General features: G+C 50.8%; 9 protein-coding genes across 9 annotated transcripts; 5 read left to right on the forward strand and 4 right to left on the reverse strand.

The window, feature by feature from the left end:
- Positions 1 to 28: 28 nt before the first annotated feature.
- B0T23DRAFT_450417 (putative IMIDAZOLEglycerol-phosphate dehydratase) lies at positions 29 to 1350 on the reverse strand. The gene is made up of 2 exons (XM_062841090.1): positions 863 to 1350; positions 29 to 779 (listed from the first exon to the last, which is right to left on the reverse strand). Exons 1-2 carry the CDS (start codon positions 1137 to 1139, stop codon positions 367 to 369), a joined length of 690 nt encoding a protein of 229 aa, XP_062697290.1. The 5' UTR covers positions 1140 to 1350; the 3' UTR covers positions 29 to 366.
- A 283-nt stretch (positions 1351 to 1633) lies between these two features.
- B0T23DRAFT_22962 (uncharacterized protein) lies at positions 1634 to 2531 on the forward strand. The gene is made up of 2 exons (XM_062833858.1): positions 1634 to 2030; positions 2137 to 2531. The coding sequence occupies exons 1-2, from the start codon at positions 1722 to 1724 to the stop codon at positions 2455 to 2457; spliced, it is 630 nt and encodes a 209-aa protein (XP_062697291.1). The 5' UTR covers positions 1634 to 1721; the 3' UTR covers positions 2458 to 2531.
- A 233-nt stretch (positions 2532 to 2764) lies between these two features.
- On the reverse strand, positions 2765 to 4711 carry B0T23DRAFT_22956 (Alpha/Beta hydrolase protein). The gene is made up of 5 exons (XM_062833857.1): positions 3858 to 4711; positions 3661 to 3793; positions 3367 to 3596; positions 3162 to 3290; positions 2765 to 3108 (listed from the first exon to the last, which is right to left on the reverse strand). Exons 1-5 carry the CDS (start codon positions 4488 to 4490, stop codon positions 2965 to 2967), a joined length of 1269 nt encoding a protein of 422 aa, XP_062697292.1. The 5' UTR covers positions 4491 to 4711; the 3' UTR covers positions 2765 to 2964.
- Positions 4712 to 5246: 535 nt separating this feature from the next.
- Positions 5247 to 8696, forward strand: B0T23DRAFT_370440 (cohesin loading factor-domain-containing protein). Its single transcript, XM_062836595.1, has 4 exons — positions 5247 to 6619; positions 6687 to 7366; positions 7423 to 7514; positions 7569 to 8696. Exons 1-4 carry the CDS (start codon positions 5507 to 5509, stop codon positions 8396 to 8398), a joined length of 2715 nt encoding a protein of 904 aa, XP_062697293.1. The 5' UTR covers positions 5247 to 5506; the 3' UTR covers positions 8399 to 8696.
- Positions 8697 to 8902: 206 nt separating this feature from the next.
- Positions 8903 to 13075, forward strand: B0T23DRAFT_23015 (mitochondrial protein Pet127-domain-containing protein). The gene has a single exon (XM_062833867.1). The coding sequence runs from the start codon at positions 9183 to 9185 to the stop codon at positions 12621 to 12623; it is 3441 nt and encodes a 1146-aa protein (XP_062697294.1). The 5' UTR covers positions 8903 to 9182; the 3' UTR covers positions 12624 to 13075.
- On the reverse strand, positions 13076 to 15724 carry B0T23DRAFT_23022 (rhomboid-domain-containing protein). Its single transcript, XM_062833871.1, has 3 exons — positions 14770 to 15724; positions 13731 to 14701; positions 13076 to 13663 (listed from the first exon to the last, which is right to left on the reverse strand). Exons 1-3 carry the CDS (start codon positions 15314 to 15316, stop codon positions 13529 to 13531), a joined length of 1653 nt encoding a protein of 550 aa, XP_062697295.1. The 5' UTR covers positions 15317 to 15724; the 3' UTR covers positions 13076 to 13528.
- Positions 15725 to 16490: 766 nt separating this feature from the next.
- Positions 16491 to 18002, forward strand: B0T23DRAFT_23030 (uncharacterized protein). The gene has a single exon (XM_062833873.1). The coding sequence runs from the start codon at positions 16687 to 16689 to the stop codon at positions 17857 to 17859; it is 1173 nt and encodes a 390-aa protein (XP_062697296.1). The 5' UTR covers positions 16491 to 16686; the 3' UTR covers positions 17860 to 18002.
- A 505-nt stretch (positions 18003 to 18507) lies between these two features.
- On the reverse strand, positions 18508 to 19553 carry B0T23DRAFT_23032 (uncharacterized protein). The gene has a single exon (XM_062833875.1). It carries the CDS (start codon positions 19289 to 19291, stop codon positions 18656 to 18658), a length of 636 nt encoding a protein of 211 aa, XP_062697297.1. The 5' UTR covers positions 19292 to 19553; the 3' UTR covers positions 18508 to 18655.
- A 331-nt stretch (positions 19554 to 19884) lies between these two features.
- On the forward strand, positions 19885 to 20676 carry B0T23DRAFT_370444 (uncharacterized protein). Its single transcript, XM_062836596.1, has one exon. It carries the CDS (start codon positions 19987 to 19989, stop codon positions 20326 to 20328), a length of 342 nt encoding a protein of 113 aa, XP_062697298.1. The 5' UTR covers positions 19885 to 19986; the 3' UTR covers positions 20329 to 20676.
- Positions 20677 to 24737: the final 4061 nt, after the last annotated feature.

Genomic DNA, 24737 nt, shown 5'->3' on the forward strand with positions numbered 1-24737 from the left:
GAAAAAGTATATGTACGTCACATGAACGACTGGGTCGTGCGAGGTTCCGTATTATCTCTAGGGATTTTCTTGCGCTTCCACTTTCCCCTCGATCCCCATTCTGTTGTCCGCTGTGGAGCCCGCGTACGTCCGACTTTCCGAAAGGGGAACTTTGTCAACAACCTGTATCAGGGGTAAATTCCCTAGGTATACATTCGCCAATTCGCAAGATGCATCTGGTTTTCCATTCTTCACCTCAACTCTACGCCGTCGCTATGGCGAAATGATGACAGCCGAACATGCGCGCAAAGTACCACGGTAAACGACATTACATGGTATCATTGCACTTCTATTCCAAAACCCATAACCAACTCCCTTCCCACTTCCTTATACGCTGAGCGTTCCCTTGGTGCTAGGAACTTCACCCTCGCGACCCGCCACCCGGCTAGTAGCCTGCTTCGTGGCAACCGCAAGCGCCTTAAATGCGCTCTCAGCTCTGTGGTGGTCGTTGTCGCCGCGGAGGCAGTCGACGTGTACGGTGATGCGGGCAGCCCCGGCGAAGCTATGGATACAGTGGGGGATCATCTCGGTGCTGAGATCGCCAATCTTCTCACGCTTAAGACTGAGGTCGACAACGGCAAAGGGACGGTTCGACAGATCGACGACGGCACGGCTGAGGGCCTCGTCGAGGGGGCAGTATGCGTATCCGAAGCGCGCGAGACCGGTGGGTGTGCCGAGAGCCTTGGCGAAAGCGTAACCGAGAGCGATGCAGACGTCTTCGGCGGTGTGGTGGTCGTCGACTATGAGAGGGATAAAGTCAATTCAGAGTTCTGGATGTTGTTCCACGAGGACTTTTGCGCCCAAGCCAAAGATGTCTACTAACTGTGAAGGTCGCCCTTGCAAGCAAGCGCAAGACTCCAGCCGGCATGCTTGGCAAGCGCATGGAGCATGTGGTCAAGGAAGCCAATGCCGGTATTGACGCTGATAGTTTGCGATTTGCTAGCCTGAGTAGCATGGCCGTCGGCGATACTGACGTTCAAGCGGGCGTCGGTCTCGGGAGGGAATGCGCCGCCATCAAGGTTGAGTGCGATCTGGATTTTGGTCTCGTTGGTGTCGCGTGCAAAGGCGGCCCAGCGGGGCGCGGGCTGTTCGGTGCTCATTTTGTCTGAATAGGGCGTCTGAGACTTCTGGGGGCCGTAGACTCTTGGGAAATCACCACGGCAATGTCATCAATTGCGATGTAAGGATGGCGACAATAAAGGTGATCTTGGAAATTTTGGCGATTTCGGAGCGCCACTAGTGAGGGAACGCACCGATAGGCAATCGATATGGAATAGGTACCTCCACTAGGTAGTGCTGCCAACCCCGCGCTTACACTAGAAGGGAACTACAAGACTTTCCTGCTCGCCTGCCGATCCCCAGCTGCCAATTAGAGATTTCAAGGCAGCCCCACGGCGAGCTGGCAGACCCCACTGCCCCGTAGCCGCGCTCACCCAGGCATTGATACAGTGCTATTCAAGCTCTACCTACCTAGGTAGGTACCTTGGATTAACAGCGATAAGATAAAGCAGGGACCAATTCCGGTCCCAAATTTTTCCCCAGAAGTCGACCGAACTGAAGCGACAGCGTACAGGATACATTCGAGAGTATTCGTACTCCATCCACCCATCCATATCCCGAACCACCATTCCATCTATCGTTGATTTCTTGCGACCTTATCAACGAATCAACCACAACTAACAATGGCGCCGACAAAGACGATAAAGAACAAGCACGCTGCGAACAAATCTGGCATCAAGGGCAGCAAAGATGCGGAGAGGTCGAGGAACGATGGAGTGCTCAAGTCCAAGGGAAAGCCGAAGGGCAAAGCTCACACTCTCGTGACTGCCAACAAGGGCCGACCGAACATCCAGGAGCTTATCGCCAGGAAAAAGAAGAAGAAGACCTACAGCGAAAAGGAGCTTGCGATTCCGGAACTCAACATGATCACCCCCGTTGGTGTGACCAAGCCAAAGGGAAAGAAGAAGGGCAAGGTGTTTGTTGATGACAAGGTAAGCTCTCTTTCGTTAGCGTCTGGGGTTATATCGCTTTTTTTTTGGGTTAGGTTTCAAGACCGGAAAGCATCAAGTAACTGACATGTTTTCCCCCTTTGTACAGGAGAGCATGGCCACTATCCTAGCCATCGTACAAGCAGAAAAGGAGGGCCAGATCGAGTCCAAGATGATCAAGGCGCGACAAATGGAGGAGATCCGCGAGGCGAGACGCGCTGAAGCCGAGAAGAAGGAGGCCGAGCGCAAGGCCAGACTTGAAGAGACTAAGGACTCGCTGCGCAAGAAGCGTAAGCGCAGCAAGCAGTCGGGCGGTGGCAAGGGCGACGACGACGACGACTCCAGAGATGTCAAGGAGTTCTCGTCTGCAGGCACGAAAGCCGTTAAGTCGAAAAAGAAGAAGTCGGTATCCTTCGCTGCTCCCGAATAAATAATCAAGCAAGGATGCTGGGAGCTTTGAAGGTCCCTCCTGCGAATGGGCTGGGAGAATGAAGACAGGAAGGGTGGAAGTTTGTCGTGTAATACCTACACCAAGCATTTTTTTCTTCGCATGTATGGCGTCTGGGCGTTTATATCAATCAAAGTCTGGCGGCGGGTAGGACGGCTTGGCTGGGGGAAAAGTTCTGACTGATTTTGTGTGTGGAAATTAAAGATACCAATTGGGCACGCCAGCCTTGGTCCAGCCTCTTTCTCATGAGTCGGTAGATGTTATTAGGTGAAACCGTCAGGATGGTGTAGCTCGTGGCTTGCATAAGCCATCAATGAACGTACGTTCGGACCTGTACCCAAGTCGAAAGCGCGAATCTAAGTCTATGTGCAGCCCCAATGTGCCCTGAAGCGCGTCTAAACTCTTTAGGCCCAATTGATGGACCTATCTCTATAGCTAGGTAATCTATGTCCAGTCTTCGTTTTTTTCAAGTGTTCATTCCACTACCATCTATTGGTTTAGATCGAGAATCTGCAACTTTCGCTGCACGGGGTCGAAGTGAGTTCTGAATTGGCTGTCGAACTTGTCACAAGCATCAGGCTTGATGGCGTCCAAGTCAATATCGAAAGCCATCTTGTTCAGGAAGTTGCAGATCTAGACAACAAATCAGCAAAAAGCAACCGGAAAGCGAGACAAAAAAAACTTACAGGACGAGTATGCCATCGTCCGCCACCAAGTTCGAACCATGAAAGATGTCCGCCGAGAGACGTGAGGCAAAGTACCGTGTAGGGGTTCTGCTTGATCTCTTGGTAGGGAATGGCTTCCTCAACAGCGATCTAGTGATTTGTCAGCTCTATACTCATGGGGGTTTTCAAACTGCACTCTTGAGGGAAAAGGATAAGATATGCTCACCGGATCATCAGCGGCAGAGAGGGCCATGAAGGGAATCCTGATGCCTAGGACAGCGTCACATGAGGAAGCATCGCGGTAGTAGGCGTCCTCGGTGGGGTAGCCCCAGGTTACGGTCTGCACTTCACGATCAAACTCGTTGAGGTAGGTGATGTTCTGTATCCTGTCATAGTCAAGGTTGGTGTACTTGAGCACAGTCTCCTTGTGGTTCGCAACCAGCTTCTTCATATTGGCTACAAAATGACATGTGAGTCAGCATCTTTGTTAAATAGTACGTAATAAGTTGATTGAACTTACATCCCATCACCCGTTGGTAAAGTCTTCCCAAGTGAGTTCGCCGTAAAGCTCTGTTGGTGACATCTAGGTTGAACGGGTTTCCAACCGCAACTGCACCCTTCAGCAGACAACCCTCTCCTTCCTCTCCGACATACTATATCGGACACATTAGTGGAGGTTCGAAAAAGTTGCCTACGTTGACGGTTCAAGTTACCTACATTAGTTAAAATGTTCGCACCCAACGAGAAGCCAACGCCAAAAAGGGGACGGTTGGGAAAGTTCTGTCTGGCCCATTTCACAACTTGTCGAATATCCCATGTGGCCCTGGCATTGAAAAAGAGACCGCTTGTAACGGCGCTGTTGGCGCATCCACGAGAGTTGACCACGCAGATTTCCCACTTGCCACTCTCAACAAGAGGCAAAATGGCGTGACGGAGATAGATTTCGTGCGAGCCTCCGGACAAACCGTGGAGCACGATAAGCATAGGCTTGCTGTCATCCGAAGGTAGGTTGGCGAAATCTTGTTCGGAGAAGTAAGCGGTCCTAGGAGGTAGTTTCTCTTCAAAGTCCTGGTGCGGCTCAGTCACAAAATCGACAGTGAAGGTGCCGGCGTAGAGCTTGTGGTCTGAATCGAAGATCTTCCGGCGATAGTAGATCTGGGGACCATGCTCCTTAACCACAGTCCACATGGTCTGGACATGTCCGTTGAACAAAAGCGGGTTCAGTTGGCATGGCGGAGTGGCCTGTTCGCAGACCTTGAGTAAGTCGGTTGTCGTGCCATCCTTCTGCTGGAGTGTAAGTGGTGATGTGTGGTGGGTGAAAGAGATCTTGGCACGACCGAACCAGTCCATGATTACGCCTAAACGACCGTTGATCCGGCCTACCCGTACAAGTGTTGAAGAGGAAATTGTGAGGAGGATAAGAGCTGAAAGAGTAGGTATGTTAAAGGAAAGAATATTAAAAGCTTGCGGATGATTGACAGACAAACTTCTATTTATACCGACTTCAAAGTGCCGAGGTACAAAGAAATGACAGCAAAGTCAATCTTTTGGCGGCGGTCCTTGACCTGGCGCTGCCCCCCCCCCCCCTATACCGTTATCACGATGTTGATGACGATGACAACAAATCGCGGCTTGGAACTACTTTACTTGATGTTACCTTGGAATTTCAACCTTCAATCAAAATATCGCGCCTCAAGACGGACTCCCCAGCCTATTGACTCGTCCCTCTTCAGCCCACGGCGCGAGTGAGCTCCCAAGGTTTGAAAGTCTAGTCCGGTTCCATCCCATCTTCGTTTCCGTCTCCACAGCATCATGCCCTGATGGACCCCAAACAGTCGGGAGGACAGCGAGTGGTACGAGTGGGAAACTCGGCATTCCTTGTTGCATCCAGTCGATTCCCGTCCCCTGCCCTGTCTTCCCGTCGGACCTGCAGCCCGCCCAGCAAATGCGGATTCTGGTGATGCCTGCCCTGCCTGCTATGTATTGTGGGCCACATGATACCCGTCATCGAGCGCCAATCAGCAGAAGGATAGCGTCTGTGGACGCATGGACTGTCCTTGCCGCGGCGGCAGCGCGCTAACAGTCAGACACGGCAGTAGCAACCACGCAGACATCAACTGGAAGCAAGCTGCTCTTCTTCCTGCCAACATCACAGACACTTTGAAAACTTTCGTCGCCTCCGTCAAATCCTTTCCTTAAACAAACATTGATCATGCTACGCTCCTAGCAACCCTCATCTGTCACATTCGCCAAGTATCTGAGTAACCCGACACCGATAGCGCGCAGTTCCTACCGCCGATGCACGAACTTATTTACGCCCGCCGCGACTCGAAGAAACAGAGACCACTCTCCAATTGACAAATGCCATGACATATCACGATGCGATGCCCCCGGGGCAGCCATACGGCATTTACCCTCAACAGAATCAGAATCAGCAACCGCAGCAGCAGCAGCAGCAAGCTCAACAAGCCTTTCAGCCCGTTGCCGGATTTCACCATCAGCACCACCAGCAGCAATACGTGAATGGCTACCAGAATGGGCACCCTCAGTATCTTCAACAATCTCAACATAGTCAGCAACCACAGGTTCCGTACGCGCAGTCAGCCTATTTCCAGGCGCAACCGACCTTTGATTCCAATAACCCGGTCGACCTGTCGAATTATAGCTCCAAGCCTACCACGTCGTTCGCTCATACCCCGCAAACGACGACGGCGCCCGTTCAATTCGTCGATCCTTCCTTCCTCCAAAAGCAACATGTTCCGCCTGTACAAACAAATCGTATCCTTCCAGCACCTCATTCGATGACCTTGCCAAGTCCTCAGCTACCTCTGCCTCAAATTTCGCGGCACAATCAGCAAATACCGCTGCAACAGATTCAACAGACAACAAATCAGCATGACCAACAGCAGCGGCAATACCAAAAGCAGCAGCAGCAGCAGCGAAACACACCGAATCAACATCACCAACAACAGGCACGGCAACAACCATACTCTCAACCTTCACAACCCCAGAGCTCCCCGCATGTACAGACACAACAGTTGCATCAGCCGATCTCTCGGCAGAACGGCCATAGGCCAGATGAGAGGCTCCTACAACCCCAAGCGACACCTGCTGAAAGGGCTACGCCACGCGGGCCAGGTCGGCCCCCTTCTGTCGCGAAATTATCTGCTTCGGCGCAAAGAACCGGCCATGTCGAGACGCTGCCACTGTTGCTATGTGTGGCCGAAGACTGCTTCGCTAAAGCACACGCTGCAGCCTCCGGAATTGCGAGGTCAATGTCAGATAGTGAGGTCAAAGAATACCATAAGATGGTAGCGACGGGCCTGGGCTGTCTTGAAGTCGCCATGAACTCCAACAAGCTGTGGCCGCGTCTCGAAGCTAGACTTTGTCTTAGATACGCCAGTGTTCTCATAGAGGAAACCACCAATATCATGGAGGCCGAAACTGCTCTTACCCGGGGCATTTTGGTCTGCGAAAAGGTATGTCGCTCGAGGACAGTGGGCAGCAGATATCTGAAGATGGGTTAGGGCTGACTCTAGATAACAGCATCGTTTCATCGACCTCAAATACTGCTCGCAGTTTCTCCTAATGAAGACTCTTTTTCAACGCAATCCAAGAGCAGCGTTCAAATCACTTGATACCCATATAATGGATGCTACTATGTACAAACACGCACCATGGGTCTATGCATTTCGCTTTCTGAAAGCCGCGTTTCATATTCAGTCAGGAACTGCTGCTGATCACCATGCGCTGGAAAACTTGCGCCGGATGGCGTCTATTGCGACAACAAGGGACGAGAAGGCTATGTTTGTCATGGTAATGCTCCTGGAAGGACTGTCTCATCTCAACACGATGAAGGATGACTGGATCAACCGTGTTCAGAATTGTATTGCCCAGGCACAGAAACTGCAATTTGATGATGCTGCTCACCTTCCTCAGCTCGACGTCCTTCTACTGTTGCTCGATCTTGCTTGCAGCCTTCGGCAAAAGTCTCACAGAGATGCTGCTCAAAAGCTGAGCGTCCTTCAGAGCAAGTTAGAGGAACTGCGCAACCTTCCAAGCTGGTCCTCTGTTTCGCATGAGCTTCTTCTCCCCATAAGACGCGTTGTCAACGATGCTGCTCCGACACTCAGCCGCGATACAGAGGCCGTCCTCCGGCGTGGGAATGGCGCCTTCGATTACTTGGTGTTATCAGCTCTGGGAAAACAAGGGTCGTTCGCAATGGCGTAAGTGAATTGGTATTTGGCAAGTAGGTACACTTGAATTACTGACCATTACGCAGGTACATATTCAACGGCATTGTGGCACTTTACAAATCTACTACCTTGGGAAGAAGCTCGACAATCTGGACAGAAGCTGTGCGGTTGTTGGAAGGTATGCATTAGTGACCACCGGTCTTTCATTCAGTTCTGCTAACCTGTTACTCAGACAAGAACTCGGGCTCGGGACCGAAACCGCTTCCGGATGCTCTCGCGCATGCCCAGTGGGCAAAGGGTGTGAGCAACTATGCTCAAATCCTGGTTGGACTGCAAGCCGCCACTCTTTCAGACTGGCGGAAGGTGAAGGCGTGTCTCGATGCGTTGGGTACGGCGCAACAGCCAGAAGGGTTCTTGGATGTGCTGACTCTTTACTTGACCGGAGTCTTCAGACAAGGAACCTGCAAACTTGGGGAAGCACTTGTGATCTGGAAAGACCCGAGGTTCGCAATGGACCGGAGTGGACTACCGCAAAATAACACGAGCCACATCATTTCGGAACTATGCATCCTAGCTGCGCTGAATCGGATCTGGATCATGCAAGCGCCAGCACATCGTAGTGATGGAGAAACCGCACAGCTCCTGGATTTTCTACGGCCGCTCTGTGAGGATAATCCTGATCTGGATATCAGGATTACATACAACCTGGTGCTCGCCTCCATTACGCTGGATCCGCCGCTGCCGATCAACCAGGTCAAGCAGCACATGAAGCTATCGCTCAACGGCGCGCAAAACACCAGCAACACCCATTTCCTGTCGATCGCGTTGAACATTATGCGTAACAAGCTCTTCGAAAATGTCGTTGGAGAACAGGCGCTGAAAAGCGCAAGAGCAGGCACGGCACAGGCAAAGAAGAGCGGAAATCTTTTGTGGATGAGCGTGGCCGAGGGTATGCTCGCACAGTCTCTCGAACAACAAGGGCTCAAGGAAGAGGCAGAAAAGACACGCGAAGACGGAACTCGGCTGGCCAACGAGGCCCGTCTTCGAACCCAGGTGGAATAAGAGCTTGGAGGTATCTTGGTGGTGAAGGGGTAAGGATGGCTTTACATTGTATTCGGTAGCGTTATGTGTTCTAGCGATGTGGGGCGCACCGGTTGGAGTTTCTTGTCGACGGGGTATGGTGCATGTAAGCGATCTGTCAATTCTTACTGCGATCGGAGTGACTGGAGCATGATCCGACAAGAAACCATTAGAGGGGTGTTTTCTAATGGGCATGGATGAGTATGCATTTGCAAAACGATACCCAGGCATATCTCTGTAGTTGATCAAGGCATGGACAATCTTCATATACAGTACATGCAAAAACCCGGAGCTGGAATTCGTGACGGCTGTACACTACAAGTTGAATGTCAGGACGTGACGACCTGGAATCGAACACTTTGTGGGGCACTGTGATGCCCCATAAATAAATGACAGAAAGCTCCACCGAATGGAGCGGCGCTAGTGGACCATAAACCCCAGCAAAAAAAATAAATCCAGGTAGAGACGAGACCGATAACGATAGTAAACATGGTTCCGTAGTGTGAAGATTGTCGTTGTTTTGCCTCCCCCAAGTTGACTGGCCCCTCCGAGAAACCGGCAACCAAGCCATTCTTTTTTTCGTTTTCTTGTCTCTCCGCTCTCCCCCTCCTTTATTCTTGGACGTGGAGGACTTTGTGCTGGTAGCGTTGGAAGAGATTACTTTACGGCAATCCGAGACTCGCTCGCTTCGTAGAGTGACCATCCGAAGCACGACCCAGTCCGGATTCTCGATTTCAGTCGCAAACGCCGACCCGAAGTCGCAGAGATGTTGCAACTGACCAGCAAGACGCGCCGCACGATCAAGCCGCACATTCTCCGCACGTCATGTCTCACCCTAATTTCGAATGCTCACCCGAGGCCCGCCCCTCTCTACAATCCTGCTAGGCTCTACTCGACTGAGCAGTCAGACAAACCGAGCTCACCCGCTAACGCTCTCGAACCGAAAGACAACGACTTCAAGCCTGCACCGGGCAAGCAGCGCCTACACCCACGGGCTCTTAGGAGTAAAACCACTAAAAGGCGAGGCGGGGCGCCCAATACACAGCCGTTGACCAACTTCTTGAAGGACCTCGAGACAGGAAGCCTGAACGCTAAACAGCAAGAACAAGCAACGACAACAACACCAGAAGCGCTTGAACCCACAACGGCAGACGGCGCTCAAGATGGCACACCAGAAGCGGCAGAGGGAGATTCCAAGAAAAAGGGAAAGCAGGCAAAGAAGTCAAAGCCGAAGCCAAGCAGTTCCCCTGCTGCTGTTGCCAGTGATCCCAAACTGATGCAACGAGCTACGGCGGTACTACGGAAGGTACTTGAAAAGGAGCTACGTGCCGAGCAGGATAGCATGGGATCGGAGACGGGCAAAGACAAGTCTAAACCTGGCAAGAAGAAGAAACAGAAGTCAACAGAGACAAAACCCACGGAACCGAAGAGTTTGATAAGAAGATTGCAGACCAACGGTAAACTGAAGCCCTCGGGTGTCCTGGAAAAAACAACGGCGGCAGCAGCTATAACTCCAGCACCGGATACGTCGGCGGCGACCACAAAGAAACAGACAAAAGAGACTTCAGCCGAACCAAAGCCTCGCTCACCTGAAGATTTACAATGGCCACCTCCGGGAAGGAAGCTCCACGTGCGACGGGTTGATCCCGATTTGATCAAAATGATACCGGTCCATAAAGAGCAACCTCCTGTGCCAGGTTTGTCTTATGGCTTGGATAGAGCCCTTTTCAACCCTGGAGTCTACCACATGCAGGATCCTAGGTCTCGGGTATGGAATTTCGACCCCTATCTTGCGCGTATCATGCCGATTCAGGAGTTCGATTTCAACGCACTCAAGCAATATATCACCTCTTCGAAGGATACCACCCTTATCGACATCGCACGAGAAGCGAAGAAGAAGTACACGGGTTCTACGTCGAGTATGACCTCGACACTAGCGCATTTCCATTATCTTTTGTCCTCCTGGCGACCCATCACCACCGGCATGATGTCTCAGTCATTTAGGGCCGATTCGACAAACTTTACCAGGATTATGCGCGCCCCTTCTGCTGCCTTCCTTCACTGGAAGGATGGTGTATATGCGATCGATGCGGACAAGGAATTCGACACAGCTAACGTCCTGAGTATGCTTGGAAAGTCAATGGAAAAGCTTCTCACGTTACCCAAGGAAGATTTCGAGAAGTATCGCAAAACCAAGTCTCACCAGCTTACCGAGGAAGAACGTGACAGCCCCGAGTCATACCATTACACCAAGTTAGGAGACTTCATGATGCGGTCACAGCTCGATGCCTACGATCCCAGAATTCCGGGCACCGGCATGTTCGATCTCAAGACAAGAGCCGTTATTTCTATCCGCATGGACGCCAAGGGGTTCCAAAAGGGCCTGGGATACGAGCTCCGCCACCGGAACGGTAACTGGGAATCGTTTGAGCGCGAATACTTCGACATGATCCGTTCTGCTTTCCTCAAGTACTCCCTCCAGGTCCGCATGGGCCGTATGGACGGTATCTTCGTTGCCTTCCACAACACCCAGCGGATTTTCGGCTTCCAATACATTCCGCTTACCGAAATGGACTATGCCTTGCACGGCACCCGTGACACCAGCCTCGGTGGCAAGGAGTTCAAGCTCAGTCTCCATCTACTCAACAAGATTCTGAACAGGGCTACCGCAAAGTGGCCAGAGCAGTCGTTGCGCCTTCACATTGAGACAAGGCCAACTGACCCACCGCTCATGTACATCTTTGCCAAGCCAGTCACGCCAGATGAGATTGAGAAGATCCAGGGAGCCAACAAGAAGATCATCGAGAAGTTTGAGCGCGATATGATGGGCCTGGAGCCGAAGGAAGAGAAGGGAGAGGGTATTGCCAATGAAAAGACAACTGAGGAGGCCGTGGAGGAAGCGACCGAGGAATCTGTCGGTGAACCTGAAGCGCGTGAGGAGGTTACCACAGCGGACGTTTGGGAGGACATGGTGGTCAAGGTCGAGGAGGCCCTTGAAAACGAGGAGCACGGCGTCACCTCAGTCCGCGAAGCTATTGAGCAGGCCCTTCGCTCGAGTGGCTTGCTCGAAGCCAGCACCCCTGAGGAGGCGCGCCGTTATCTAGATGAGCTGCTTGAGGCTCTCATGAGCGCTGAGTCGGGCAAGGCTGACGAGTCCGCGGCCGATAATGCAGCCGAGGAGTCTGCGTCTGCCGTCTCTGCTGAGGAGGCTACAGAAGTCAAGGTCGAGAATGGTCAGGCGGCTGAGGCTGAGGAGGAACCCACGTTGAAGGATTTGGTCCTTCGCCTCGCCAGCCAAGTCAAAGCAGACCGCAGTGAAGTCGTCAAGGGCAAAGCCGAAGACGATGTGTCTGCGGCGGCGGCGGATGACTCCAAGCTCCGTAAATTCGAGACCATTTTGTCAGAGCTCATTTCCAAGTCCCGGGACACCACTGAAACCGGCGAGATCACAGAAGGTGGTGAGCAGACCGCCGCCTCCACAGACGCCTCCGCCACATCCAAGACGCAAAACCCCGAAGACGAAATCGCCTCCCTTGACGAGACCGTGCACACCAAGACCAACGACAACTCCATTCTCCCCGAGACCAAGCCCGAACTCCTCGGCATGATCCTGACCATTCGCAACAAGGTCAATGGCGAGTACGTCGAGCGCCCCGAGCACCTGCGCCGCACCGACAAGTGGGAGGTCGAGTACTCGCTCGAGGACATGCCGGCCCTGCGGGCCGAGAATATCTATAAGATGGTTATCCAGCGGCGGTGCAAGACGCTCGACGACCAGGAGGACCGCGACAAGGCCTGGTATGAGATGTTCCAGGGCGCGCTGCACAAGTATACGCGCAAGGGTCGCATGCATCGCAAGAAGGAGATTGAGCTTGGGAAAACCAGGCCAGTGCACGTGTATGGTATGGACAAGCCGCTTGATTGGGAATCGGTCTTTGGCGAGGGTAAGGAGGAAGGTATGTCGTACCGGTGGTATGGGCAGGAAGCGGAGAATGTTGAGACTGGCACCATCGAGCTGAGCCCGGAGGAGGTGGAGGAAGATGATGGGAGTTTGCCGGTGGAGGAGGTAGAGGGGGCTGAGGAGGGCGATGCGGAGGTGGATGTTGCAGCTTTTTCTGAAGAAAAGTCTGATGACCAACCTGAGGCTGTGGAACAACAACAGTCTGAGGAGAAGTCTGAGGAAAAGTCCCAGGAGAAGTCCGAATGAGTTGCAAGGAAGAAGAAGAAGAAGGAGCATGAGGTCGCCATGCTGTAAAAAAAACAAAAGCAAGCACGTGAGATGGAGATGTAAGGAGAACCATGTAAATGCTCTCATCCCCCATCAACATCACTCTGTACCACCACCACTAGAAGAAGCAAAAAGCATATTGAATTGAAGCATCGCGTTGATAGTTTTCCCTTAAACCGTTTGATAGACCGAGTTACCATACTTTCTTTGTTTTCTCTTTGGCTGTGCCGGTATTTCAATAATTCGTCTCTCTCTGTTCTCTTTTGGTGAGGCAACACGACCTGCGATCTTTGCCACAAGTGGTAGTCTGTTTATTTTTCACCTAGGTATGCTGGGTTGAACGAACCTGACCACTGAAAAAACTCTAGTAGTTGAACAAAAAAAACATGAAAGGGGGTCGCACAAGAATTCTTAGTACGGTCCCTCGAAGTTTCTCACCGTCAGATGGAGGCATGTCTGGCTAAAGTTATCTCGCCGAAGACCAACTCTTCTGTAAGATAATTACTACTATCATTATAGTTTTGATTTGGTTTCCAGATGCCGGTCTTTTGACATACTTTGGCAATCCAAGCAAGGGTTTGAGCATCATCCGTCTCCTCAAAGCAACCACCATCTCCCAATCAATTTACTGAACCAAAGAACGAATTTGTATTCTCATCCCTTCAACGCCAATGCTATGCAGATATTCCAGAGGTGAATTTAAGACCACTACTCCCTTCTGTACGTTGGCAGGACCGTAGCCTCGTATTTTCAAAATTGTCTGTAGAAAAAAGCACAGGTAACAATAAAGCAGCAAATGGGAAAGCATCGGGATTCTTGCCGCCCTCCATCAAAAAAAAGATTTAAAAAGAGTCATTAATGTGAGCTTTAGAGAGATACTTTGCTTATGCAAAATATGCTTGCAACCTCGGAAGCTGTTCCAAGTCAGCAGCAAAAATAAGGTCGCGCTTCAGCTTGTTCGGAGTGACATCTTGCGTCGTAATCTGCAAGTTTCCATCTTCGCACCAGTTTTTGACGGGCTAATGCAAGAAGGAGTGAAAGTCAGTTTTCATCTTCGTTCTACAGGAGCGGACGAAAAAAACTTACCAAACAACTCAAATACTTGCACCAGCTGCACTCCTTATGATCCACGTAGAAGTTATTGAGCAGCAAGATGAAGATGACGACAGTAAGAGTCAAGAAAGCCGCCCTGACAAGCCACCAAACCCACCACAGCGGCTTCCGACCCTTAAAGAACCCGACAGGATTGCTGAAGAAGGAAGGCGGTGCCCCTTGCCTCAAGAAGCCGTTAGTGTCGACAACCTGCGAGTAAGGTGGTTCGTCGCCGATCCGTCGACGGAGTGCATTTGGCGATTGCAAAACACAGATTCCCAACGCAAGACCGGCCAAGAAGCCGCCAATGTGGGCGAAGTTATCCAATCCCGGAAGTAAACCGAGCACGAAGGAGATGACGATGTCGAGACCGATAAATAATAGGTCCTTCCATGGGCTCTTGCGGTCCCTCCATGAATAGAGCAAATCCAGCAGCAAGAGAGCTATGATACCGAAAAGGGCGCCCGATGCACCCGTCGTCTGCATACCGTTGGCGGCGAAGTTTCCGCCCATCACGAACCCAAAGATTCCAGCGCTAACGTAGACAATAAAGAAGCGGATCGAACCGATGGACCGCTCCATCTCCTTTCCGATCGTCATCTGGAGAAGCATATTGAAGCCGATGTGGATGACTCCGGCGTGGAGGAACATCGGGGTGATGAAGCGCCACCACTGGTTAGGTTCGGGAACGCTTTCCATGGTCGCGGTCGCATTGTACCAGGGCTCGGGAACGCCGCCGAAGCCACACAGATCGGAAAGAGTACACTTCATAGTCGGAGCATTGACGTCGTATGTCGTCGTATTAGGACAGGGCCAGCTGATGGGTTGTGTTGCGTTTTGGACGCCCGGAATGGCGTGCATGCACGGATCCCAGCGGGCGCCCATGTTGATGAGCATGTAGCTGGAAGGCCCGATGAAGGGGTTAAACTGGGGCTTAATCATGATAGGTGATCCCGTAGCCATGCCTAGATGCGCGATGATTTCATGAGTTAGTGATGCCAGTAAAAGGGTTTCTTGGTTGGTTGGGCCATACCGTTCTTGACGAGTTCAGCAATAAACACGGCTACCTGGACGGTGGTAAAAAAGTAAACAACAAAGGGTATCCTCTTCGCATTCGAGCCGAGCATTCCCAGTTGTCCTACACTAACACGACCGCTACGTGACTTCTTTTGCTGTGGTTGGGGCGCATCGTAGACGTGATCTTGCATCTCGGGGTCATTGTTCTTGTTTCTGCCGCCGCTGCGGTCCTCCAAAGGGATGTCATCTGTGGGATGATTGTAAGCCATATCTTCCTCGGAGGAAACGCGGGTTGGGCCGTGGTAGGCCGTGTCTTGGTAGTGCTGACTATTTAGATGTTGTCGGCTTGAAGAAGCACCGGACTGATGTGAAGATGCGGGATAGACATGGTCATCAAAGACGGTATCGAAGGGCGATTGGAAGTTTGCGCTGTAGGAGGTTGGCATCGGTTGTTGCCCCTGGCCATAATTTTGATTATAATGACCGGTACCGCCGCCCTGGTGGCTCGTTGCCTGGCCAGGTATAGGTAGCGGCTTTTGGCTGTAGTATTCATGGTCGTTCATGTTTGTCTCGCGGTGGCGTCGTCGCCCTTGTCTGTTGAAAGTGTCGCCGTCGGTTCGGCGTGCTCAAAGGTGTGTGTGGGACGTCGCGGGGCAGATGTCCCGATGTTCGTCTGCTACAAGTTGACTAACCCGCAGACGGGGAGATTGATCGCATTCCCAAAACAGTGAAAGTGGATGCGTCGCGGACCGGTTTCGAAAACGCAAACGGCGGCAGCCTCTGGGTGGCGCAAGCGTGGAGGCAGGAATAACGAAGCGAGGTTTGATGATGAAGGAGCGACTGACGATCTAGAGGTAGAGAGGCAGCAGAAATCGAGGACGTGCTAGTCAGCCCGAGGTTGAAATTAGTAAATCGGACGAGGTGAGGCAGGTGGACCTGAGGTGGGCGTGTTTTGGCAGTGACCGGGTTCGGGATCTCTCTTTAGCGTCGTTTCCAGGCACTTGTTCGCTAGTTGGTCCTTGTGGTCCACTGCGTTGGGACCACTCGGGATCCAGCTGGTTCAGCCCGGGCGTGTTCGTATGGTTCCAGCTGATGGACCCAACAACAAACCTTCCGGGCTTCAAAGATGAGGGCGGCGTTGGAGGTTGTTACTGTGTTCGAGATGGTGGAATGTAAGATGCCGGCAGTGCGTTTGTTTCGGGATGGCGATTAAATCAATTCCAAGCCGCAATGCAGAATGCCGTTTGGTACGCAAGGTTACCTGACCGTTACCGATCAGAGAATTGAATGCCGTCGAGCGAAGACTGAAGAGTCGAATAACAGTTTCAGGTATACAAGACAAGGAAAACTTAGAACATAAAGATAAGGAGAGTCGAAGTCTTAAGTGACGGTCAAGAGAACAAATGCGGTTGACAAAAGAATAACCTCCAAAAGAGATGACGAATGTGACAGGCTCCAGACCACGAGCAAGTGTCGTGTATGGTAGTAATTGAAGAGCTGAGCCCGGTCACCCGTGAGCTCATCAGGACATCGATGGCAGTGCATGCGCGTGGAACGGGGCGGCGCATGCAGATCAACTCGCTTCAAAGCCACAGGGGCACTCAAGACGGGACGGAACGGGTCCGGACCGACTTGGATTGCGGGGCAGTTAAATGGGTAAAATGCATGGTTCCAATAGAAAAAACACGCTGCGCGGAAGCTCATGTAACAGTGTTTCAGTCAAGTCCCGTTATGTATCGATAACTTAGATTCTCCACTCCGCTGTTTACCTCCATCAGGTACTTAGGTAGAGCCGACTTCACCAAGTCACGACCTGCGTCTCGTCAAGATTTCATGGATTCAGAACAACCTGCCCTCAAGAAGTTACCTCACTGTACCTCGTGCTGACTCTATTATCTATCACTGTCACCGAAACGGCTGGGTTTAACCTACCATGTCAGCAATATGCGCCCTAAAGGGTGCCTTCACCCGCCGACCCTCACTATGGGCTAGACCATCATCTCACATCGCCTTTCGGTCACCCGTCTCACTGCATCAACCGCTTTCTCGCTCGAGAACTTACTCTGTAAATCAGTCCAGGGAATCGAGCTTCCTTCAAGATTATTTCCAAGATCAGATTGAGAAGCCCAGAAGCCTAGAGAAACGCGATCGCTCCAAGCAGACCAAAGAGGCTCACTTAACGGATGGCACCGATTTCGATGACAGGGAAGATGAGTTTTCGAGGATACTGTCACCAAAGCAGGAGAAGCCGAAGAAGCCATGGCTCAAGAAAAGAGAGGAGAGTATTGCACGTCACGGCACGGCCAAAGCCGATGCTAGAAGAAGCAGAAAGACTGCCCGCAACATCGCCCTCCTGGAACAGGAAATTCGCATGCGGCACGCCGCTGGACGTCCCGATATCACATCCGCCATTGACCCTGAGCGATCTGAACTTACACCCCGCACTGCAAAGGAAGCGATTGCGCGCTGGCAGGAGTTGAAAGAGAAGGACGGCCATCACCAACCAAAAGAGTCACGGGCTGTCAGGGCGCTGAAGAGAGACATTAGACGGGAGGCCAAGGAGGCAAGGATATTCATGGCATCGCAGGCCGCTGAGAAGACTCGGGAACAGGAGTTGGAACAGGAAGAAAAGTTGGAGAAATTGAAGGCATCAATGGCGCAACGCAAGAACGCCGAATGGGAAGAGGAGGTGGTGCCGGTCAAGACTCGAGGGGAGGTTCCGACACAAGCACAAAAAAACGCTGTTCAGACGCCAGAAGAGCCTCAAGAAAACGACTCACCAGAAGAAACGGCCGAGAACCCGAACGAATGGGAAGACGAACTGGACGATGAAGCCGAATGGGACGGTCAGGAGAAGCTGTCTGGAATAGAGCGGCGGCGGATGAAGCTCCTACTGCGGTTCAAGGAGGGTCTGCAGAAGAAGATGGGCATCCCAATCGGCGACACAAAGCCGCATCCACAGATCGATGCCAAATGCGAGGTGTGGTTGCATAATAGGATTAAGGCGGAAAAGGACCGGGCAAAGAGGAAGAAAGACCGGATGGCGCGCGAGCATCAAAAGTTTCTGAGGAAGCTAGCGAAGAAGGCAAGGAAGAACGCAAACTAGCCGGGATGTGAATGTGCGAGCTGGAGATGAGGAGATGCTGTCGACAACGGCTGTTCCTGACTATTGAAGTGTAAGATGGTACAGAACTGCTTACTTGATTCAAACACCATACAATGTGGAAAAGTACATTCTGTTCATACAGGGTGGAATCCCTTGATGAGAATTCCAGCAAAGGAGGGAACTTCTAGTGAATGGATAGCTGAAAGCCAGAATGGCTGAGAGCTGAGAACATAAAGAACAAAAGGAAACAGAGCAGCGGCAACGAATCCAAGCAACAACTATCCGGATGAGGGTGTTGATCGTTATAGAGATACCTACCTGGATGCTGGTTGTCAACAAACAACCGTTTATGGCTGCACTCGAGTGTGTCACAATTCCAGTGAATTTTCGGTGGCAGAACAATGTATGTCCTCGAATATACCCTAGCGTCCTATCACATCGCCGGGTGTCTGCTTATTTCTTGTTTTTGTATGAGATATCACTGTATTGTACATATTAATATTCCCACCTCTCTTGTCCTCTTCGCGTACCTTTAGGAGGGAGAAGGTATCAGTCTCACGTAGCCCAACAAATACGTCTGGTCCTATACTTTAACCTCGCCGGTTTTTATTTTGGAACATATTTGTACAACATGACGTTCTTTCCTTCACAACCAGGCACCCTCAGCGGCGACAGTTTGCCCGTTGTTGAATGTAGTATGCAGTAATCATTGCTCATCCGCGTCCTCAACCCGTGTCCAGGAGCTCTCGTCTCAGACGGTAATTTAACATCCTCTTCTCCCTTCCTCCTGCGCCTCTTACTTCTTCTTCGGGGTATCATCACCATCCTTTCCCTTCTCATCCTTCTTCTTACCCTTACCCTCCTGATTCCAAACCTCCCAGATCTGATCCATGATCAAGCTCCCGTATCCCTTTCCACTCTCCAACGCCTTCTTCTCCTCCTCCAGCCTCTTCTCCTTCCACCCTTCCCTCTCATCACCCATCCAAATCTTAGTCAACACTCCCCCATCCTTCTCATGCTTGTCATTTCGGTCTTGCTGCTCCTGCGCAAGCTTCCTCCTAGCCCTCTCCGCCTCAATCAAGGCCTTGTTCTTCTTGGCCTGTTCCGGCAACGCGTCGCCGGTAGACAGCACTTTGGCCCACTTCTCGTTGGACCGCTGGTAGATCGACTTGCCCGTGTAGTCGAACGAGAGCTGATTGAAGCCCCAGAAGGTGCCCGAACCTAGAATAGCGTTTTGCACGGAGAACTGGCCGCGCCCGCGACCGGGAAGAAGAAGACCAATGGGCGCGAGAATGGAAACGATGATGGCGGAGTTGTGCAAAAGGTTGGGCGTGCCGTAATGGTTCTCGGCTGAGGGTATGATCTCGGGGGTTTCTGGGGTCGTCGCCGCCGGCGCCGGGGCGGGAGTTTCTGCTGGTGGTTGGGAGGCCATTGTGAGGGCTGTTTCTGAGGGGACGGGATCCCTGGCTGACTCGATGAGTATCGGCAGTGAGATATTACTGGGCGCAAAGCGGACTGGAGATTTCTTGTTTTTGAGCCTCTCCGTCGTTTGGTCGCAAAGGTTCGGGCGGTTCGCGGAACGCTAGCCAGCGATGACCGGGCATGCATTCGCACGGACCGTAAACCCCATCTTTTTTCTATCTTATCTCCCCGTCTCTTGTCGATAACGTAGGGCTGCAAGACTGGCGTCCGGCCAGCCCGGACGACCCCTCTGTGGATCGCACCGACATGTCGCTAACCCGCGTCTGTAGGTGTCGCCGGTACTTAGGGGTTAAACGAGATAAACGGATAAACGCATACACCTCTGCCGGGCGAAAAAAGGTTAAATTTCGTGACTTCTGGGGGTGGCAATGGCTTATTGGTAATGGGCGGCAAAGCCGGAGCTGCTATAGCTTTCTGAACAATGAACAGCCGGTTTTTCCATATGATAATCCTAGTAAACTGTAGCCCCCAGGTACCACGCTAACCTTTTTTCCCCCGGCAGAGGTGTACTTGAACCCTAGACTACTCAAAACACAGTTACTATGTAGGTATCGTAGCTAACCTTCATGACTTCTCTCGCAATTATCACATTGGAAATCCGCTGGATCTTGTCATCTCGCTCTATTCCCCCTGTCCTGACCTCTCATGTTCGGTTCCCTCTTCCTTTTCGTCGTATACACCACGGTCATTTCCAACTTCCACCACGACACCGGCTGCCATGTCGACCTCCAATGGTCCACTAATTTAAACCATATCTACCCTGGAGCACGTGAACTGCTCGACACCATCAGTGCTCGACATCGGTCTCTTTCAACGACGCTCCCGACACAGCGACTCTTGATCCATCATGTTCAGAAAAACTCAAACATGGTCAACGTATTGCATCATGAACCTCGAAATCACGCCTTTGCCGCTTTGACGCCCAACCTTTTTCTTGGACGGCTGGTGCGGCACACATGTGTGTTATGGCATGCCTGCCACCGATAAGATCCAAGGCAAGCGGGCTTCCATCGCAAAGGCAGGCCCCGGATACATGTAATGGAACTCTCTTTATCTTTCAGCTTCAGTTGTCTCTATCCGCTCCGATATTGCACCAAAAAAAATCCGCGACAAGCGCGACACCAGGCAATGGTTGGTTGTTCATGGTGCGTGCGTGCACTCGTGTCAGTTACACAGAAGGAGGGTTGCCCGACACCTGGCTTTGGCTGGTCACTTCAAAACATGGCAGCTCAAACTTATCTACACCACTTACTATTTTTTTTCTTCTCCAGCCTCTTAGAGCGGTGCACCATTACAGGTCACATGGGACTCGAATGTCTTTTTTTTTTTTTTTTTATGATGATAAGAGTCATAAGTTTTACAGGCAAACCCCCCCCCCATCATCTTCCGCTAGATTCTTGCTATTTAGGTAGATGACAAGGCTCGAGACGAGCCGAACCCCACGCTGCTGGGCTTACACTACTCGATGATAACTAATGTCCCTGCCCGGCGGAATGGATTAAGTATAGATGTCGGAACGCGTGACATGGAAAGTACAAGATCACGATATCTTGGTTTATGTTGTCCGTTACCTACGTTACGCACGACATGCAGCGTTAGTGCACCGGACGTTGGAATCTGGATCCCCTTGGCGCTCACAACAAGCTCCCTTTTCGGACGCATATGTGATGTGCCGTTTATCGACGACAAGAAGCAACGACGCGACGCCGGGTTCCCCCGGATATTAGCACACCTTCAGTTGATGGTGTTGGTCATACTCGCAACCCGCTCGGGTGACCAGAGACCAGACACTGATGGGCGACAGGTTGATGATGGTGCTTTTGGGAAGGGTAACTACCAGAATGGGCAAGTATGCTGACGACAACTTCATTAGTAGGGATCCGGCCAGCGGGTGTTCCCTTCATCCATGTGATTGCTAGCGTGGCTACAACAGATCTGTCTTACTTCACTTCTGTCATCCCCCACTATGCAGAATTTGAGCTGGCTGAGATATAGCCTGTCTTTATTGCCCGTTCAACACAATAGCTGGGTAGGCAGGCATAAGTACATAGCGGCCTTGGAACACCCCTTGGTTTTCATCGCATCAAGGAATGTCAAGATATAGAGACCATGAAGTTTTGGGTTTCGCTCTCAAGGGTACTTATTCTATAGTCCTTGACTGTGAACACATATCGATCCAGGAATCTGACATCTCGCCATCTCTCATGCAAGCTTCATCTTACAACGCCATATTCCCAGCCAGTTCCGTCTTCACATGTGTACTCTCCGGTCTTGAGTTCTGGTACCTGTTATCTTTCAAGCATTTCTCACCGGATCACCGATGTCCATAGTAATGTTATGTGCTGTAGACATTACCGCACGACACATAAGTTTCTCTCACGCATATACGTCCACACACACACAAGCAAATCACCCGTTGACTCGTACCATATCATTGTCTCTCTTTCACCCCAGATGTTAGAAATACCGTGAGACCTTAGAACCCGATTACTTGTTCCCAGTCCCTGCCAGCCTTCTAGTCTACACAATTCCACAGGTCGTCACGGACTCACAGGCAGTTAGGTACCTGAGACCACAAACACTGTTTTATATGTGATACTGTAGTGTCGTTAATCAATGATCGGGTCTGATTGGTCGGCCTCTCTGGAGTCCCTCTGGCCTCTGGGAAGTATGGGAAGGAAGAACAAAAGAATGGATGGACCTGGCTTTCTGGATAGAGGATGGAGGGATGATAAGCCATGGTCAGTCCGCATAGATGCAGGGTGACTGCTTGGATCTCGCACTATCGGGACTCTACACCGAGGAATCCGGGTTTGGTTTCTCGATGTGGATGCTGATATATGGGTAGGGAGTATAAGAAGATGGTCATCAGGGACCAGGCACAGGGCTTGTTGCCCTTCTCACGTTTGGCCATGTTGCCTCTTCTCACACCACATATTCTCTGCTTACGGATTATCCTCGGTCCCATCATTTCTGCTCATAAATTCAAGCAACAAGCATTATAGATGATGCGCGAAGGTTATAATCAAAGAGATAGAAGGATGTCGAAAAGATCCAGCAAGTATAAGTTGCGCTACAGAACAGCCATTTTCATCAAGGAAAGCTTGTTCCGTGGGTCGTCTAAAACACTATGCAATCTCTTGCTGAATCAACACGGCATATTTCTAGGGAACATGCTTCTCTACTTCTTTTCATGGAGCAACCCTCAACCACAACTGCCATGGTTCCACTTACTCATCGATCCCTCCAACAAGTGTCACCAACTTGGAATTTTCAGCAATTTGGCATTGGTGAAAAGTGATGAACAAAAATAAAGCGTGTTATAAATACCTACCTACAGACGAGGCGACCTCCACAGCTGCATACAGTAGACTGAGCAACTACTCATTCCTACCTCTACCTACCTAAACAGAGGTGCTTTTTCAGGGAAAGCTACACCTTACGCAGGTGGTTTTATTAGCCTGGCTACATAGGTATGCAGAATCTTGCCAAATAGATTGGCCCATACCTCTAGCATGGCCTATGTATGAAGTATCTCTGTTATATGAGTGAGTAGTGTAAGTTTAGTGTAGAAGCAGTAACACGGGATGGAATCCACAATCAACAAGTACACTTATGTAGCTGATTAGAGGTACATACCCCTACTGGACTGTCCAGGGCCCTGGGCGGGCATGATGTCGTTATACAAGTTTCTAGGTAAAAGCCTTCTTCTTCCTTTCTTGGGCGCTCTGGGGATTTGGTGGGTAGCGGCAGCTAAGAAGTTAATGAAACTCCTTTTTTTCTTTTTTGACCAACTGAACCCACCCTGGTTTGAATTGGTTTTCTCTTTTTCTTTCTGGTTTCTTTTCTGTTTATTTCTTTTTCATTTTCTTTTCTTTTTACAGAAAATATCATCCGCCGAACCTGCGGCGAACCGAGGTTGGAATTGGCGCGGATCCAAATGTTCAAGATTTGGCTTTTTTTTTTTTTTTTTTTTGCCTTTGATTTCTCTTCCCCCCCCCCCCCCCCCCCACGGCGACAACGGAATGTCGAGAAATTCTGCGAACGGGAAATCGGACAGTGCAACAGTATTACTCACTATTACCTAATAGGGTGTTAGTTTTACACTAGCAACCATAACGTCGGCTTTCAACCCTGATTTCCACTTCTTAAAGCTTGTCCCTCCTGTCATGGTACAGCAAGAGTGCTGAAAATCTCAATGGTTGTGAAAGAAAAGGTGTGAGTGACACCATTCACGGTTGGAATAATGAATGGGTGTTGGTGGCGATATATTGGCCCTGAATTACCAAGGGCTTGGTATGGCGTCTGACCGGTGTTGCCGGTGAGATGTTTTGGGTGGTGGGTGGACGGTGTAACTTGCCAGGTAGGCCAGTTGCCCAGATAAAGAATGGTGGACAGTCAGTCAGTCTTCTTCCGCTTTCGAGTCTGCATTCATCAACCAACCCGGACTGTCCATCCGTGGCGTTTCCCACACTCAAACGCCTGTGCAGTCTTGGCGGATGTGTGCGTGTGCACATACACACGACATTTTGGCAAAACGGACCATCGAAACGAAAGAAGACGAAGAAACTCAATTATCCTATATAAAAGACTATTCTCTTGATAATCTCAAGTACGTTAATTCAGAATATTGAGTCGGTTTTCTTTTATCTCTTTGTTTAGTAGAGATATAAGCAAATAAAATCTTATCGATGTTCCGTTTTGCCAAAAAAGTCGTGTGTGTGTGCACACGCACACATCCGCCAAGACTGCACAGGCGTTTGAGTGTGGGAAACGATCAGAAATATTCCAAGTCGGATTTATCTCCACGCTTTGCGGCCATATACACCTTAGGAAGTACCTGCAGGCCGGCACTCAACGTAGCATCCAGAGTACATAATTGGCTCGTCAAGCGTGGGGATAAATCCGACACAACGAAGTGAGACTTTAGTGATAGCACACAGGGACTAACAACCACCGCGTCAAGTTCAGACATCTTCCATGCCGAGTAAGATGCAGTGAAGGTAGAATATCAACTGCGATGACGGGGAAGACGGGAAGAAGACTGACAAGCACGAGGTGCAAGTGCAACTTTTTTTTTTTTTTTTTTTTTTTTTTTTTCATCATTTTCTTTGCCTTTCTTTTTTTGGGGGGAGCAGAAATCATGAAAGTAACCACTGTGCAATCGCTTTGAAAAGTCCCGTCTTCGAGAAACGCAGATGGAAAAGCGCCTAGATACACCGCAACGGAAACGAAAGCGATCCCGTTCGTGTCGGTCATAAAATGTTTATCGTCAAGGAGCTTTGATCCCTTATGAGCACTGGTGAAGTAGCACTCTGTTAACACATAGCAAGCCCTGATAAACATATACCTACTACGCAAATTTGGCCGTGTGACCGTCCATCCATGGTATGATA

The sequence above is a fragment of the Neurospora hispaniola genome (assembly GCF_033458365.1).
Source record: "Neurospora hispaniola strain FGSC 10403 chromosome Unknown B0T23scaffold_1, whole genome shotgun sequence".
In the NCBI taxonomy this organism is placed as follows: Eukaryota; Fungi; Ascomycota; class Sordariomycetes; order Sordariales; family Sordariaceae; genus Neurospora; species Neurospora hispaniola.